General features: G+C 39.8%; 1 protein-coding gene across 2 annotated transcripts in view; it reads right to left on the reverse strand.

Annotated features, from left to right (window-relative positions):
* CDH2 (cadherin 2) overlaps positions 1 to 19133 on the reverse strand; it is a 233239-nt gene that overhangs the window by 20576 nt on the left and 193530 nt on the right. For both annotated transcript variants that reach the window (XM_019526575.1, XM_019526567.1), the window contains exon 16: positions 1160 to 1324. In XM_019526575.1, coding sequence (XP_019382120.1) covers positions 1160 to 1324 — 165 coding nt within the window. The remainder of the gene's footprint in view (positions 1 to 1159; positions 1325 to 19133) is intronic.

The raw sequence follows: 19133 nt of genomic DNA on the forward strand, positions 1-19133 counted from the left end.
TATGGCTTGTGGGGGCCAGGAGAGTTCAACATCCCTGCTCTAGCTGGTCAGGCATGCATGGAAACGGTGAAGAGAGTGCAGTAGCTTACCCATCCCTCCTTCATAGCACAAGGCAGACTAAGAAGTCTACTCCCTGCTAATATTACCTCAATAGTTTCTTCAAAACAGCAGTTGCTGTGTACAAAAACATTTGTAGGATACAGAACTGAAAGAGGAGTGAATCACTGTATAGAGTGATTTTGCTTCAGAAGTCAAATCAATGTTCATATGAGCATTTTTGCTCAAGTCAGTCACCTTAATCCATATATTCAACCAAAATCAGAGAACGTCGTTTACAAGCTCGCCACATTTTCATACCCCAGTTTATTTTTCTTCTTATGCTGATGATTATTTACTATGGTTTCTGTACCAAGTAGAAAGCATAAAGAACACACTGAACTGTCTTTTAAGTTCTACAGAGACAAGGTCTGTTTACAAATGATGAAAAAAATATTTTGAAGAAATTTTTCTTTGAAAACCTAACAATATATGGTATGTTCTGAATCTTAGTTTACTCAGATCTGTCTTTTGTTACTCTGAATGAATCTGAGAAAGCAGAGAAACTCGTAAAGCTCACTGACAAGGCAAGTACTTAAAACACTTACATAACATTTAATTTAGCTGCCCTGCTCACTAATCTTATTCAATGGAACCCTTTCGGTCTTTTTGAACATATTGAATTTCAACTATTATCTGGATTCAAAGGGCAATGTGTGAGGAAAATCAAAATGAACTTCTTCCATTATTAATTTAATCTGAATTAATACGTGAATTTAGGCTAAAGTATAATTTTGTTAGTCTATTTATTACTTGGAACCCATGGAATAATCCCTCTTGGAGATATTGTGGTTACGGCTGATAACATATTATGAATGTAATTAATACAAATGTACAAAAGTTAATTAGTATATCTTTCCTTTCTGTTTGAATGAGTTAATTAAATTTGTCTGCACTTAGAAGGGACATATTTACTTCTATCTAGCAAGATAATTTTAGTTGTATAAGCAAGTTTTAAAAAGTTATTATGTTCTAAATGTAATAGCTATTCATGCAGAGTGCAATTATCAACATATAAAAAGCCGATCAGATCTTGCAAGGACACCATTTTTTTCTTTTTTACCTCATTAATGAAATCTCCGATGTCCCCAGGATGAGGAGCAGCTGATCTGACTGGGTACTGAGGTTCTGCATGGATTGGTCTTTCATCAAGCCGTCTGATTCCAACAGGTTTGATGGCATCTGGTTCTACTGTGTCAGGCTGCTGAAGCTGGCTTAAATCATAATCCTATAAAATGTGAAACAAAGACAATGAGTCAGGATAATCTAAAATAATTTTGTAAGAGGAAAAACTAGAAGGAAAATAAAATAATAAGGACACTTTCTGCAAAAGACAGATACCTTTAGAGGAACATTTATGGAAAGTACTTCCACATTAGCATCGCAATAGAAATTTGCCAGTTACACAATATTCTATCAAAACATCATTTCTTTCATACTCCTTTTTTATCTACCTTTGCAATAACATTCCAGCTATCTGTATCCCATCAGTTTGTAAAGCAGATCATCAATTTCCCATCAAGAAACAAGAATTTGGAATAGTATTCTTAAGTGACTAAACAGCTTTCCTAGTACAGCATACGTTGATTTGCTGCATAAAGCAAAGCTGACAAAACTGACTCATACTTTTTAAAACAAATAGATGTCAGGCACACTTATTCTGTGACAAAAACAAGTGCAGAGCTCTGCACAGTTTTATAATTCATTCAGAGAATGAGTTTAAGACTGCTTGCTGATTTCATGTGGCTTCCTTAATATGAAAGCCAAAGGGGGAAAATGTCATGCAAAGTACAAAGCTTCCCAGATTTGGCCTTAATTCTAATCACTTTCTGAAGATTACTCTTGGATCTGATCATTAACTACTTGATTCTGCAGTTTCAAAATCTAGCTGACTGATGACACTAGCAGAGCATTAAAATTCTATGTCTGTGGAAGCAAGGAACCCTTTAACCAGTTGAACGTTTATGGATGCAAGATAGAGAAAACAGACTGAGGCTGCATTTGAGCTGCTGCTATTATTGTTTGTATTATATTAGTGCCTAGGAGCCATAGTCATTCACTCCACTGCATTGGGCACTGTATATATAGCAAAAAGCCAGCCCCTGCCTCTTGAATTTACAAATCAAAGCTAAGCTCATAAAATGTACGCCAAGCCTGTCCCTTGTGTACAAACAGTCAAAGCAACCTTACTGCTCTATTTCATGCCAGCTGCCCACTGACCCATGATCCATTTCCAGCAGTCAGGTGTCCCTGAAGCCAAATTCCCAAGTTCTTAGTCAGATCCCATCTTCTTCCCCATAGTGGGAATTAGGTGCTGAGAGGTGTGGAAATAGCTCTATGACACTGAGGCTATTCTGGGAAATCCTCATGTACCAGGATCCATTGGCTCCTTTGCTTCACCAGTTTGGGAACTGGAATTTAAGTTATCTTTTGCAGAGCAACATGCTCCATCTCCCTTTCATTCTAATTAAACAAAGATATAATTCTTTAAAATGACAGCCCTGGTTGTACTTCCAGAAATGGTATGTAGTAAGTTAAAATGTGCCTAGTGTATTTCTTAAAAGTGTTAAACATCCCATAATATCATTTAACAACTCTACTTTTCAACAGAAGCCAATATTTAAAGATTATTAACTTGTAAATCTCATCTTTCTGGACACAGGTTCCTCCCTGTATAGAGGGTTATATTTTAAAAAGCTTCTGAGTGATTTTGGCACCTAAGTTCCACTGGTTTTTAATGCAGCACAAGTGCTTTTGACAATGCTATCAAATGACTCCTCTGGAAAAGACTCATGCTATTAAGTAGGAAGACAGACAGGTCAAGGCTGGTTTGTTAGGGAGAACTGTGTTAGAGTACTGTATATACTACCTCCCTTACTTTGCCGTTCAGGGGATGGCAGCTTTTATAGCAACAAATATGTAGTCAAACAAGTGGAGCAGTTCTGGGAATGGAGTTGCATATGCTTGAAATTTGTCATCTGTTTTCTAATTAGATTGTTAGCTCCTTGGAGCAGTGACTGTCTTCTTCTCTACAACCCTTAACATGTCAAATAAAATAATAAGGTAATCTGTACTGAATAGTTAAAACCGATAAGAGGTAAGACAGAAAAATCAAGAAAGAGCTCCTAATACCCCCCCCCCCCTTTTGGGGGGGGGGGGTTAAGTAAACTACTTTAAGAATGAGAGGAGAATTTAAATTTTGGAAAAATTAAGCATGGAATATAAATATGCTTCTCATACCTGTAAAGAAGACATATGGGAAAAACATCAATGGGGAAGGATAGACAAATTCCCTGATTTTTATACTAAACATTTCCACAAGGCAGAATTCAAACAAGAATAATTAATGTTGCTTTGATGCAACTCCGAGACCCTTTATGATACAACTCTGAGACCCTCTACATTTTAATTTATTATTATAAAGTAAAAAAAAAAACCCAAACAGTTCCTTTTAAATAGAAACCATACCAGCAATGCATGGGGTGCATCATATAGCAATGCAATATCAAACAACCAAACATAATATTTTCATTTTTTGTTCCTGTTAAGTTTCCAAGCAGCCCTGAGTGCTACAGTTAAAAAGGTTATTACTAATCTTAAGTGGGCAATACGAATGCCACACCACTTCTTCCACACATACCTGACCCTGCCTTCTCAGGGTCAGTGATACTTCTTTGCCTGCTTTCCTCCTCTGAAAACTCGTATGTCTTTGGAATGACACTATCAAAGCAGGCACATAACATTCACCAAATGCATACGTTTTGCCTATTACTCTAGGTTCTAGGATCTCATTTAAATTAATGCCACCGACATGTTAACTGTGTAAGGCTGTTGCCTTGGTGCTTTAAGAGGTTAGGCAGCCTGTTGAGCCACAGGCAGGTGGGGGTCAGGCCTAATTGGAGAGTCAGCTGACCCAGGGGCCAGCAGGTGAGGCCTGGTCTGATCAAGCAGATCACCTGATTGAATGAGGGCTGGGCTTAGACAGGGTCTGACAGCAGAGCAGGGTAATTTCAAAATTTTGGGGGCCACCCCATGACAGAGGCCCACACCACTTCTTCAAATAAATTCAAAATTTCTGCACAAACACAAGAACACAGCTGCTCTCAGAATAACTGTTCTTTACATCCTTCCTGAACAGGGATCTGAACAAAAGATGTTAATTGCAGAATGGAGAACCTTACATCAAGAATAAGTTATCTAAAGCTAATTCTGCTCAATTGTATTCAATTCCTGCAAGAACAAACAGGGAAAAAGAACATGGCTTAAAACACTCCATGTTATTTAAGACTTTATAGTTTAAAAACAAATCCTGAAAATCACAAACATGAAGCCAGCATAAGGCATAGAACACAAGAGATTTGTACTCCACATTGCCTGTGTCATGAAACAGACAAGACATCTGTGCTAGCAGAAACCTCTGATCAATCTTCAAGGATAGTCTCAAGCAGAGACAGTCAATACAGTTAACCTCAGGGGTGACAAATTAATGGAGAATTGTGGAATATATGAGAAAAAGGACACAAGCAGGGGTAGATAAAAGCCACTACACACACTTTCTACAACTCTAGCATTGCAGAAAAAAACTTCTAGAAACTTCAGTTTGCTCTCAGAGCCTGTGAAGTCAAGGGGGTAATCAGGGAGTGAAGTTAAGCAGAGTTTGGTCCTATTCAGTGAATATTTCTGACTAGAGGCTGGGATACTTGATCAACAGAAGCAGCATATGATGCCTCCCAAATGTTTTGTGAGTTTTGTTTTGCTTGCCATCATCTTCTCTAACTTTTATGTAGCCTGAGCTGATACAATTCCTAAATTAACACCCCCCTCCCCACCACCCCTTTGTGCTTGGACACCATTTAAATCAAACAGATTTATTTTGGGACTTGGCATCTCATTTCGCAATACTCTTTCAGATTAGGCTCAATAGAAAGAACCCATAAAAGTAGTAGTACTGGTATCATGCCAACCAAATTCTCAATCCAGATCTGCATAAGTAAGAGAATACCCGATACCATGAACTTGAAATATTTTACCTTTTATCACTATTAAATACTTAAATAAGTTAGCTAAAGGCAGATTTTTTCAGGTTTGTCCATGTAGTGCACCTGACACCCCTTTGTGCACTGACAGTTTTACTGTTTTGTTCACAGAGGCTCCGGTCTCATGGAGCAGCATCTTTAGTATTGTGGCTCACCCCCAGCAAAAGAACCCAACAACAAAGCAAAAAACCCTCCACAATTTTACCCTAAGCATTTTTGTAATAAGAAAGGATTAAAAAAAGAAAATAAGAATATATTAAAAAGAAACTATCAGAAAAAAAATAGCCTTTTTAAAATGAGATAATTAAAAAATAAGCAAGTTTATGGTGTCCTTTTAAATCATGGATAGTAGTGACTTTATTAGCTTCCAACTGTGCACTCAACAGCTTTGAGCAAAGATTTGGGTCACGGTTAGATCCTGTCTTGTGTTTCTGAAATGAGACCCCAGCTGTGACAGATATTAAATGTGAATTAACTGTCCAAGCCCTAGAAATTAACCAGTTCCTAACTAGGAGGTAGTTGAAAGGGGTTAACATTAAAAACAAATCTGGATGTCCAATTCTGTAGCAGCTGGGAGCACAGATCAAATTTCTCACATAACACACACAATAAGATATAAAGGCTGATTTAAAGTCCAATGAAATCATTCAGACACAATCAAAACTTAGCCAGAGAGGTCCATTTAATATCCCTTCAACCTGTTCCTAAATACTTTCCTCCTGACACAAAAAGGCAATTGTCCACACATGAACACTCAACTCCAAGCAAGTGAAGCTTCCTTCCTTGCAGCTGCAATCTAGGAAGAGGTCATTATCACTAACTGGGGGGCAGGAAAGGTGTTTTCAAGGGCAAAACCTCTCCCATCTCCTGTTTCTAACCTCTCAACCTGTACAATCCCGTCAGAAAATGAGGAGACGCTAGAAATTGGAAGGAGTGCCATAGGAACACTGCTTACCAGCGTCTAGCCTTTTTCATTTGTTTTTCCTTTACACAGCAAACTTGCCATCTAAGAAAGTCTATGCACAGTGCTGTACTATAGCCACATGGTCTCAGAAGGCTACCTATTATATTACTAGGACATTAAAAACAGCAAATATGGTAATTTTAATTAAATGCATATATCTAAAAACTCATATGATAGATACTAAGCTCTTTGATGCAATCATTAGGAAGAGGGGAGGGGAAAAAAAGAGAAATCTACAACGAACAAAAAATGTACCTACACTGATCTCTCCCAAGAAAATAAAATATTTGTTTCATTTAAACACATTGTGCATTTTAGGATGAATATAATCAAGAATAATCTTTTAAGTAATTCAAAGAACAATGACTGACCTTCTAATGAGCATGTGACACTGCTGCAAGTAGAAAAAAACTAATTATACAAAGGATACATAACTAGAATCTGGGTTTCAGTAAGTGCTCATGAGTACAATACAAATTATTTTTATGTAAGGTCCTTCATGCTAAGCATCTTAAAATGATTTACAATGGAAAAAACCCTTATCTGAGTATCAATAAAAGAAAAAATACATATATTTGCAAAGAATCCAATTAACATATATTATTTCTGAACAAAAGCTTAAATATTAAAATACTCTCAAGTATATTTAAATTGTATGGATGTGCACGTTTGATGTACCATAAAAAATCCTATATAATTATATTCCCAGGTATTCAGGCATATTTAATGTATGAAAACTGACAGAGTACATCTGACTAGGGTATACATATACCCACAAAATGGTGAACGCCTTATCTGCATGTACACACACACACGGTACACTTAGTCCTTATAAACTACTAGGGCTTTTGAAGAATGAAGCTTTGAAGTGGGACAAATTGTAGGTCGAAAACAGATAGGCACAGAGGATGAAAGAATAGAAAAACTAGCAGCTGAAAAGGTTACACTCTCCATAAAGGATTTATTGCTTTGTCTACTTGCTGATAACTGCACGCATCTATGGGGATGTGTATGTCTGTGGCTACGCTGCATGTTTTTTTGCATGCATACTAAGAGATATTATAGGGAGAATCCACTGTCACTTGTGGGGTCACCAACAAAGCAGTATTCCCACCATGTAATTGCCATTTTTTGCATTAAATGCAGCTTGTGATCCTATTTCATGTGCCATGTAGAGGTGTAAGCATCCACACAGCTACTGAGCATGCTAAATAGACTCTGTACTAACAAGGAAGGCATGTGGTTCTGTATAATCATACCTGAGATTAAGTCCTGAAATTGTAGTGCAACAAATACGAGGAGGAGGAGGAGGAGGGCCTTGCCATGTTGTAGCATCAGGCGTTGAATTAGAGTACTTGCCCAGAAAGGAGACGATCCAGATTTTAGACCCTGCCTTTACCCAGAGAAAATTTAAATATACATCTCTCCAACTTCTGAGCACAGTGCTCTACCTACCAGGCCACTGGTCAGTCACTATCCAGTTCCCTCCTGAAGCTGAGTCTCTGCTTCTTGCATTTTATACTCAATGGCCACAATGGATGGAATCTAGGAAAGTTTCTACTCCAGTGGAAGCAAGGATCCAGACCCTGCTTTCTTCCAGGATAGCACTTAAATGCTTTACTGAGCCAAATGCTCCCCAGCTTGCCCTCTTCCTCCTGGCACCACATCTCTCTCTTGTTGACCAAGATGTCTGCTTCAAAGGAGTAAAGAAAGGACTGGATTCTACCGAACTGTTGCTAAGGAATTGGAGGACTGTGCTGGAAAGTCAAAGACGTGCATGTTCAAACTGCCTCTGGGCAAGGTGGGGCCTAGAATCAGGGTCTCTTGCTTCCTGGCCAAGTGCTTTAAACTACTCAGCTATTGTGACTGAAATACTTATGGGATTGTGTAATACCTGCCCAATGTATGGGGATACAGAGCAGCACACCTGCCTGACCAACTTGCATCTTACCACACATGCTCAGTAGCTGTGAAGACAACTTAAGTAATCCATCACTGCACATGGGGCACACTAACAAACTGTGCACAAGTCTTAACAGTGGCAGTTACGTGGCTGGAAAACTGCCCTTTGGCTTTGTCCCTTGCTTGAAGCATCACCACCTCCAGCAGCTTTCCTAAGCTGCCCCAGAGAACAGGGTACCTCCCTTGACACACAATTTCATGGTTCCTAAACCTATAGATAATCAAAGCAAACACACAATAACATGCTGGAGCAATTCTGATCTTCCAGAGCTCAAACAGGATGTGTATGCCTTGTTTTTTCCTTGACAGGCGGCAAGTGTATGGCTCTGAAACTGACCAAGTTTGACTTTAAAATAGCACTTTTATTTTTTTTTTATTTTTTTTTTTACAAAAGAAAAATTGCTAATGGGCAATGCCTGCTCTCTGTTCAGCTGTGGCTATAGACAGATGAAAATGGTTGGTTTCTCCAGGGCATGTATTATTTCTTCCTTAGCTTTATCTCGACTGCAAATCCATGCAGACCACTAGCGTCTTGTTCTGGACTGGCTGTTCTGACTGTATTGAATGTTAGCCAGAGCTTAATACTTTTTTTTTTAAACAAATACTTTGTTGCATAATAGTTAATTGCACTTACTATAACTACAGCAGCTGGATCTGTCCTACCTGAGGGTGCAACCTTTCTTTTGTAACCAAATAAACTGGAATCTTAACTGAATGAACTGAACAGCAACCTCAGTAAAATTGAATATGCTAGGCACGCACAAGAAAAAGTACAACATAACTCTATACACTACTTGCTTCCCCTCCACCCCCATCTAATCCAATTAATTTTATAACTCAACCTCGGAGAAGGATTGATATGCACACACAACCAAGTTAACTGTGTGCGTGATTACAACTGCTTTGTGTTTTGAATGCATTTTGGACTACCTCTAAGAGGATTTACCCCAATGGTTGATTATGTTATTTGACAGAACCAACCACTAATGCTCAGTCCTACCGATTGGAAGAAGCATTTAAACAGTCTTTAGCTGGTATTGTATCAAAACTCTCTCTTCTAAAAAAAATAAAAAGCACCCTCTAATGCAAAGCTATGAAGGGTTTGCAACATGCACAATGGCCCTGAGCCTCTTGTATTCCAAAAAAGGCAGAACCCCAAGCTGCTGAATTTAAGAGGCTTAATATGGGGGCATGGAGGCATTAGGGTGTATGGCTGGAGCTATTTAAGAAAAGCCATGTTTGCACCAATAGCTGTTTTATATTAGCCAATTCATATTTCAGTTCCTTTTTGCTACCTTGGTTATTCCCATTTATTTTTTTACTATAGATATACCTAGAGTATTGCTGCTTAATCATCTTCTACGATAAAAAAGATAAGCTGGCTTTCTGGTTAATAATAATAAAACTGAAAGTTAAACTCCAGCTGCAGATAAAGTACTATAAAAGCCACAAGTCCTAGATAGGATAAAAGATATTTCAACAGTTTTGTAATGGAATTATGAAAACATTACCTTTTCTGTGGCGAGATAAAGATTCACCAAGGAACGAACATAATTTCTCCCTATGAGCATTACATGTAGTCATTCAGAAAATAAAGTTAATTTCCTAATATGAAAAAAATAATCCCACTAATTTCTTTTTAATGACAATAAATATAGATGCCTAAGGATATCTTATAACCATCAGTTTTTTTTTCATTAAGATCTTAATATTAAGTGTGTGGCAATTTTATGCAACAAAAATGCTAAACGAGAGAAAGTAGTGAAAAACCCCTAAAAGGAGGGCAAAATTAGGTCTGTTGGTAGGGATTTACACTGTGATCAAGTAAAAGCGAATCAGTTTCTCATGTACAGGGAAAGAGTAAAGAGGACACAACCAAATACATATTCAGATAAGAATTAAGACAATTAGGAAAAAAAAAAATATTAAAATATCTTTATATATTTTTTCTTCTGGTGAAAAGCAAAAAATAAAAAGATGGACAAAATAAGAGAATAATCACCAGGCATTACAAATAAAGCTCGATTATTTGGGAACATACCAAATTCTAACAGTAATTTCTTTTTTAGAAGTTAGATCCATTCTTGTACAAGAAAGTACTCCATTTTGTTTTAATTTTCTGATTATTGCCTCTAATCAAAATGTTACTGAGTATTATAATGCTAATGAGCAGCATACATAAAGTCTTACAATCAAAATGACAAAAATGTGAGCTATAGGCTATTTTTAATAGCTTTTGAATAAGTGTCAAGGAAAGAAAGTTCTTAAGAGAAAACAGACTCAAAATAATATTAAAAACATTTTGAGTTAGAAACTTGCAAAAAAAGATTAGCAGGCTAGATGGAGCAATAGGTCCAATACAATATGTTCAAATCCTACAATATGGATGATAAATAGCATTCATTTGGGCAGTACTATTTACTTCAAAGAAGATCACTTACATATGTGTTCTTCAACATATGTAAGGGCTGTAGAATTGGGGCAGTACATAGAGATATGCAAAGTAACCACTGTGACTTATTCAAGAAAAAAGGTAATATTAAATATTTGTAATACAAGGACAACTAAAAAGAGAAAATGTGTATGTTAGTGGGTCAACATTTAATCTTTGTCACAACTAAGTCAAATACCACAATGACTCTGTGTTAATCACATCAATGTCCAGAATTATATCACAAAACGAATTAGTGATGTTCACTGGTTGTGACTTGTATGTCTGGAACACAGAGGATACATGTGCTAAGTACATTAACACTTAGTCAACACCAGGTTCTAATATTTAGAGCTGACTGCAGTGATTACAAATTGAGTGCACATCATGTCAAGGGAGAGCACTATAGTGTCTGTCATTTGTCCTTTAAACTTCCCCTGCCTACTGCTGCAGCCTAAACATCATGCAATCTGTTGATAAGTACTGTCACTGGTAACTACAGAACTTGTCTGATGCCGACACTGGATTATGTATGTTTCAGGAGACAGACATATCAGAATACTCAGACTATGACACTATTTCTTCCTATGGAAACATGGATGAGATCCTCAGATGTGGTAAATCAATATAGTTCTACTGAGGTCAACAGTGCTATGCCACTGATGATTTGGTTTCTTGTTCTGTATTCGGATAAACATATTAACATCACTGGAAAAACAAACAAAAACAAAACTGATGCTGAAGCTACTGCCTGTAGGGAACTCTACACAGCTGAAAGGGAGCATCAGCTCCTTGTGCAATGCCATCTCTTTCGCATATTTAAGTTTATACAAGATAAACTGTCTGACATTACATCTGACTGGGAGCTGATGGTCCATCCTCAGTGCCATTTTTGCTGGTTGCCTTTCCAGGCCATGGAACTTCAGGTGGAACAACATTTCTTGTGTTGCCACTGTTGCATGCTGCTTGCGACACGTGGGTCCAGTCTGAGACCCCAAGGCAGCACCACTGGCCAGATGCCAGGGCTCTGTGGACCAGGTCTTTGACACCTTGAAGTAAAGCAACCATGAAGATGAATGAGTAGAAGTCTCTCGGAGACAGACTGGCAAAGATGTGCCAACCTGAATTTAAAAGAATTGAAATGTTTGTTCAGATACGAGAAGGACAAAATAACTGCTACTCTGCTATGTAACAACAGGAGAAAGAATGTACATTAGTAAAACCTTCCCTTACTTGGGAAATACTTGAATAGCCTCAATCCAGAAGAAACCACCGGGAATGAAGGAACACAAAGCTGCCGTATAGATGTTGTTAGAAACCAACGTTTTCTTGAGTAAACTGCAGTACCTATTGATTTGATGCAACTTTAGCTACACCTCTGAGCAACTACAGAAACACCTTACCATAAATGAGATTTATAAAAATAGAGATGTTAGGGGCTTGGGGGTGAGGGATTCTAATTGGAGCCAGCAAACAGGGGCTGCAAACAGGGTAAGCAGGCTAATGATTACTGGGAAGAGATGGGAATCACTGGAAGATAATCTTTGAAGACAGGCTTGCTAACCTAGTGGGAAGGGCTTTGGTCACAAACAGGAAAGAAATGGCGGGGGATGTAGAAGGAGATGGCAACTTGGGCAGCAGTGAACATGAGATGATTGAGTTCAGGATACTGAGGAAAAGAAGGATGGATAGCAGCAGAGTAAGGACCGTGGACTTCAGAAAAGCAGACTTTGACTCACTTTGGGAACTTATGGGCAGGATCCCCTGGGAAGCCAGACTGAGGGGGAGAGCAGCCCCAGAGAGCTGGCTATACTTTAAAGAAGCTTTACTGATAGTGCAGGAACAAAACCGTCCTGATCCACAGGAAGACTAGCAAGTATGGCAGAAGACCAGTTGGCTTAGCAGGGAACTCTTCAGTAAACTAAATCACAAAAAGGAAGCTTATAGAAGTGGAAACTTGGACAAATATCTAGGGAGGAGTACAAGACCATCGCTTGAGCATGCAGGGATGAAGTCAGGAAGGCCAAAGTCATAGGCGACGTGTAGGGTGGGTATGGCCACTAGTGCCCCTCCAGGATCAGGAGGCACCAGTTGCCCATGGCCAAAGTGCAACTGGGAGTTGCAGCTAGCAAGGGATGTGAAGGGTAACAAGAAGGATTTCTACAAGTATGCCGGTAGCAAGAGGAGGATCAGGGAACGTGCAAGTCCCTTACTGAATGGGGAGGCAACTTTGTGCTAGAGGGTGCAGAAAAGGCCAAAGTGTTCAATGGCTTTTTTTGCCTCAGTCTTCACAGGTAAGGTCAGCTTCCAGACTACTGCACCAGGCAGCACAGTTTGAGGAAGAGGTTCGCATCCCTCAGTGCTGAAAGCACAAGTCAGGGACTACTTAGAAAAGCTAGACAAATAACAAATCCATGCAGCCAGATGGGATTCAACTGAGGGTGCTGAGTGAGTTGGCTGATAAGACTGAAGAGCTGCTGGACATCGTCTTTGAAAACCCCTAGCCATCAGGAGAGGTCCCGGATGAATGGAAACATGGGATGATTTGAATTAATCACCTCTAGATGGTCTGAATTGATCACCTCCACCATGTACCAGTAGGATCCCTTCCAACCCTAATTTTTTTATTCTATTACTTTGGTTCCCCCTTCCCAAAAGCTGCATTAGTAGAAAGCTGGAATCATTTTAATTTGAGGAACTACAAGATTTGAAACCTTGTGTGGTCAATTTGGAACAAAGGAGAACCTACTTTTTTATTTTGCATAACTGGCAATTTACTTTCAAGTCTCTTAAGAAAGACTCTTTATGGAAGACTCTGCAGTAGTAAGGACTTTTTTCTTTACCCAACTTAAACCTGCCAAGCCTGGAAGCAATCAAAACTCCTAGTGGTGATGCTGCAGGCAGTAGACCTTGAGGAAAACTGCAGGCACTCTTAAAACGCATCTTCAGGGAAGATGCTGCAAGACGCATCTTTTGAGTGTGCAATAGAAGGTTTCATCATCCAAGAGAGCTTTTCAGTAAGCAATTACAAGCTGCCAAAACGATTATGCAAGACAAATGGGCCAAGGAGCTGAACCAGTCTGAATTTTTGAGTAAAGTAAGTGGAATCACCTATAACTTTGAGGTAAGCCTTCTATCAGGAGTCAGAAAGATAAGTAAGAGGAGAGTCAATGCTTGCTAACAGGTGCAACAACAGGAAATCAAAGAAAATGGGGGAGCAGAGACAACATAGAAGAAATGTTTCGGAGGGGCAAGGCCTCAGACTGCAATCTTGCAGTTGAGGTAGCCATGGTGATAGGCAGGACTGAATGCACTAATCCACCTCCAGTTGCAACAGCTAGAATAAAAACATGCTCTATATTAGTCCTGATTGCTGGACATATAGGTGGGGCCACTTCAACCAACAGTTCACAAAAATGAACCCCCTGGACTAGCAACAGGCTGGTAGAGAATCAAGTGCCAGCCTCAATACTTAAACATTAAATTAAGCCAAGTCAAAGGTGAGCCCAAGGCGAGTCACCAATCAGACTATCCTGCTTATGACCTGTGAATTTCTGAGGAGAGCATGACATTCAGATGCTTTAGACTCCCTAGCCTGAACCCTGGGTCAACTAGCAACAGCGTTCAGAAGTCTAGACGATGGCTCAAACTTATGGCTCCAAAGCAGTAGCACACCACCTTAACTAGTATGCAACATGCTGATAACATCATGGTGGCAGGAGAGAGTAGGAGAGGGGAGGGAGAATCTCCATTTCAGAAAAGGAAAAACCATAAAGGCAGGATACTATTTTGGATTGAAAAAGTTTATTGGACATTCATAATCAGCAAGAGAAGGCTAATGTGCTGACTATTACAGATCTGTGATCTTCTTCACCCTGTTGCAGGATAAAATACACAGGCCAAAGCAGGGTTGGGAGATAATGTCATGAGCCCTCACCAGTGTTGTAAACATAAGGATTAAGTGTTGTATAAGCAATTAGCAGAGGCTGAAAACAGCTCAGAATACAGGTTGGGGCTGCTTCCATTTTAAAAATCAGAATGGACAAATATTCCCCAGAAACATCTCTATTATCACCAAGATGCAAATCCTGAAAATTACATGCTGCTGTCCTCAAAAATTAATCTAAGAGCTTACGACGATCTACAGACAGACTCAACATTTGGTCTGTATTCAAATACTGCCAGTCAAATATCATATTTAAAATCTCTAGCACCAAATGGCCTAATGCTTTCCAATTGCTGTTGCATTTATTCACAAGGTTTGAGAACTAAGATCTGTAACTGGTAAGCAGTGTTCAAAGGCAACCACTCAGACAGCTTGTTCTTGAAAACTCCACTTTGATTCCTCATGTAAAGGCCACAAGCGAGATGATAATAAACCTTCTTGTAGGAGTTTTTCAAGTCTACAATGACGGCTCAGACAAAAGTGTCTCCTCAATAAAAAGGGAAATCATCCCCTAGAAATCTGATTTTAGATGGCATGAACACCATACCTGAATGCCATGATGAACCACATGTATCCAAGTACCCCAAGGAACCATAAATAAGAACAACAAAGAAATACAACATCATTTTGGATGACTCTTTAAATATCTACTCAGCAATAAGCAGACATGTACAGCAGGCTTTGACAGACCTGGCTGCTAACACAAATAAACATATATAAATATATAAACATTTCAAAAGCTATGCATTATGGAAAAATCTAACTTTGTTAAAATATGCTGCGCTTTCACTGAGATGCAATGGAAGCTTTGAACATCTTATTCTGCCATTGAAGACAGAGGCTTTGTTTGATTGTTCAGTGCACTGGAGTCACATTATGCATTGCCTTCTACCAAAGGTATTGCCTTCCACCTTTCTTCCTCAGTCAAATCTGACATTTTTCAAAGAACACACGAGCAAATATTAATATTGATTAAAAAAAAGCATGTTTTTCTGTCATTCACTGATGACTTATGGATACAGGGTAACAGAACACCCTTCCCCCAACTTGATTTTAATAAAAGAGTGGCAGTTTTGCTCTGTGAAAGCCTTATTCTGAAAATAGACTAGTAATGTAATTTCAAATGCTTTTCTGGAAATGCTGGAAGAATGGGTGCTGACAGAATAAAGCTTTCTGCTATGATTTGTGACAAAGGTACAATCATTCAAAAAAAATGCTGTCAATGACTAATGTCTGCTGCTTATAATGTTTTGTACACAACTCTGTATCTTACTTCTCTAAGCTAAATGTCTGGGGAAACATGATTGCTACTTGCAGGGAACTTTTTGGAACATTTCAAGTACTCAGCATTTCCTAAATTTCACATTACACTGCACAAAAAGAATTAAGAATGCTTACTACCCAGTTAAGTACAGATGGAACTTTAGATTTTACATGGTAAAATATCTCACAAGGAAAAAAAAGAAACAAAAATCCCAGGCTCTGAACATATGTTGAGCTTAAGAATCTGATCCCATATTACAGCCTCCAACTCAGTGGATTATTTTATCTGAGCCACATGAGGAATTACCTAGGGGCCTGGTTCTTGACTATAATACCAAGACCATATTTCCTGAGATATCCAAGAGGTCATGGTCAAAATCCTTCAATTTTTATTAAAAACCCCCAACAAACCCACAAAAAGCCACAATGTAGCCTTGTTTTCATGCATCTTTCTTGACTCAACGAAAGAGAAGGGGAGGGAAGGAGGTTTACCAAAATAGCTGCTTTCTAGCCTTGCAAGTAGGATGTTTGGTACTTTCACACAGGTAGCACATTACCTCTATACTATGGATGTGTATGCATGCACATATAGACTGAACACGAGCAGCAAGCTATCCTCTAGCTGGGTAGATAAATGACTATGTATGTGTACCCACTGGAGACTTGTACGTGTAACAAAAACACAGCTTGCCAGAAATCTACAACTAATGACAGAAGGCAAAAGAGGAAGAGAAGGAGGAGGAGGAGGAGGGCCCTTTAGTTTTAGCCACAAAAGTTGAGCAGTTAGGGGCTTTACTCAGGAAGTGAGAGACTTGAGTTCTAGGCCCCCCCACCATCCAGGGGAGTCTGAATCTGATTCCCTCTGACTTCCTAGGACAGTACTCTAATCACCAGGACACAGATGAGGCATTAGCCAATGTCCTCTCCAGTGTGCTCTTCTTGAAACTGGGAAGAAGAGAGCAAGCTAAAGTATATTCAGCTCAATGAGATGGATGCTGACATGGAAAAGAGCAGGTCTTGGTTTCTATCCTCAACCTTTGTTCTCAACAGGGCCTTTCCACTGCACTGCTCTCCATCCATTCTATGCAATGGCTATTAATTACAAGAGCCAGTGACTCAGCTTTAATGGAGTGGTAGAGAGGGAATTAAATAATGCCTACCTAACCTATGGCACGGTAGTTAAGAGTGCTGTCCTAGGAAGTCAGAAAGATTCAGGTTCAAACTCCCTCTGCATAACAAGGGCCCAGAACTCAAGTCTGGGTAAGACCCCTAACCACTCAGCTATTGGGGATAAAACAAAGGCCCACCTCTTCCTTCCTCACTATATATATGTATTTTTAAGACTGACACTCAGGTACATGCACAAATGCCTGGCCAGCACGTAGCCTACTGAACACACTTAGTCTACGTACAAATGCTTATATGTCTACAGTGCAGAATCAAGGTAAAAAAACACCCAGGTTTGTGGCTAAAAATGGTAATTTATGCCCCACTACAAGTGCACGGACAGTTGTGATTGGATCTAATGTGCAATCAACACAATCATGCCTCCTGCCATGCCACACATCCTTGGCAGGAGATGTGATTGTGGGATCGTACGTTAGAGCCACTTGTACCTTATTGCCAACATAGGGGGAGCCTGATCATGCACTCCCCCTGCATTGGCAAAAAACATGCTCTCATGAAGGGCACTGCAACGTTGTGACAAAGTCCCACACCTGATGGGGCTCTTGCTCCCAGTAGCACCACACGTGCAGCCTGGACTAAGAATCCCTATACCTGAGGTGGCTCTTGGTTTCGGCTGTGCCATATGCAAGGCACAGCTGGGACCACGAATCCCTGTCAGCTGTGGGACTCAGCCCCCACAGCCATGGATTGCTGCTGTGGTCTCCCACCTGTAAGGTGAGTGGAGCTCCCCATGGCTGTGAGATTGCAACAGCTGTGATCTCCCAGCCACTGCCTGGAGTGCTCCCTACACTTCTGTGGCTGGGCGACTGCACTGGCTGAGATCCCCCAGCTGCAGGACTGCCTACATGTGCAAATTAAACCAAGGTAGAAACCGGCTATAAACTTAATACACATATTTCAAGCAATAACTTTATAGCTGATTGGAACCTCTTCAAGTGGAATAGTTCATTCGCACATGTAGCCAGTCTAAATTTACTGTGCAACTAATAAAGAAATTGCACAATAAATATAGCATGTAGAAGGAAACAGAATTCTGTCCTAAATATGGTTACGCTGCACTGACAAATCAAGCTACCAAGGGACATGTGAATACAGGTGTAGTTCTTAATATGTCCCATAATAAGTCTGACAACATTGTATAGATTGGATACCATAGGAAACGCCCAAGACTGCAGAATACTTACCTTGAAAAACTGCTCAAAAATATCTGAAAAATGACTGGAATGACACCAAGGGACAAAGAAGGTGTTTGGGAAGAGAGCTCCAGGATGCAGGAAAACTTGCTGAGGTGAGCACAAGGGAGAAGATATACATAACTACTAATCTGAATCACTAAGCTGAGTCACTGGTGGACAAGAGTGCGGTGCGTAGAGAACTTTTCTTTTCCTGAAGGCTTTTTAAAAGAAAACTAAATTGGCACTCTTCACTATTCATTTTAAAACTATTGCTATTACTTCAAAATATAATAATAATTTTCACAATCTCTACTGCTTTTACTCAGCGATTGTGAAGTACTTTACTATCATTACATTTTACAAACTTTGGTTGAAGAAGCAGTGCATCTTACTGGGCTCAGAAGGACCAATCATCTCCTCATATGTGGTCCTTTTACCACAAAGTAGTGGTAAAAAGTCTACTTGAAAACTTCATGAAACTTCCCCCTCAGAATTTCTTCATGCACCTTCCCTGAGGGGTAGAGTTTCTAACTTCATGTTGCACGGAAAAGTGTTGCCCAGAAATCTTACAAAACTCTAATTTCAGTGGTTACAATAAGCTGTAGTCACAAGGTTCCAGGAATATACTAGGGGAAAAGCTAGATCTTACTTCCTTACCAAGTTTTCTTTCCCTTGCTCTGTACCATACCAATTCATTAGATTTTGGGGTGGGGACTAGAGGAGATAATTCTATTACGGCTGTGCGAAATTTCGGTAGTTTTGTTTTGGAGGTGTTTTGGCCCATTTTGGCGCCTGAATCCTAAACATCTGCAAAATGAAACGAAATCATCCAAAACGTTTTGGACATTTTGTAGCCGGGCTTGCAGGGAAACAGAAACTAAGAGGGGCGCAAGGACTGTTCTGAAGCTGGCCAGCAACTGCGTGGGGCACCTTACCAAGCCATGCTGCACCTATGCCATGGGGCAGCTGCCACGCGAGTGCCAAGCAGGGGGCAATCCCCGCTACCCCCCCACTGCCCCACACTGCATTGGGGGGGGGGGGGGGTGGGGGGGGGCGCCCACAACCCCCAGGG

The sequence above is a fragment of the Gavialis gangeticus genome, unplaced genomic scaffold, assembly GCF_001723915.1.
Source record: "Gavialis gangeticus isolate Ggan-Ray unplaced genomic scaffold, GavGan_comp1, whole genome shotgun sequence".
Lineage (NCBI taxonomy): Eukaryota > Metazoa > Chordata > Crocodylia > Gavialidae > Gavialis > Gavialis gangeticus.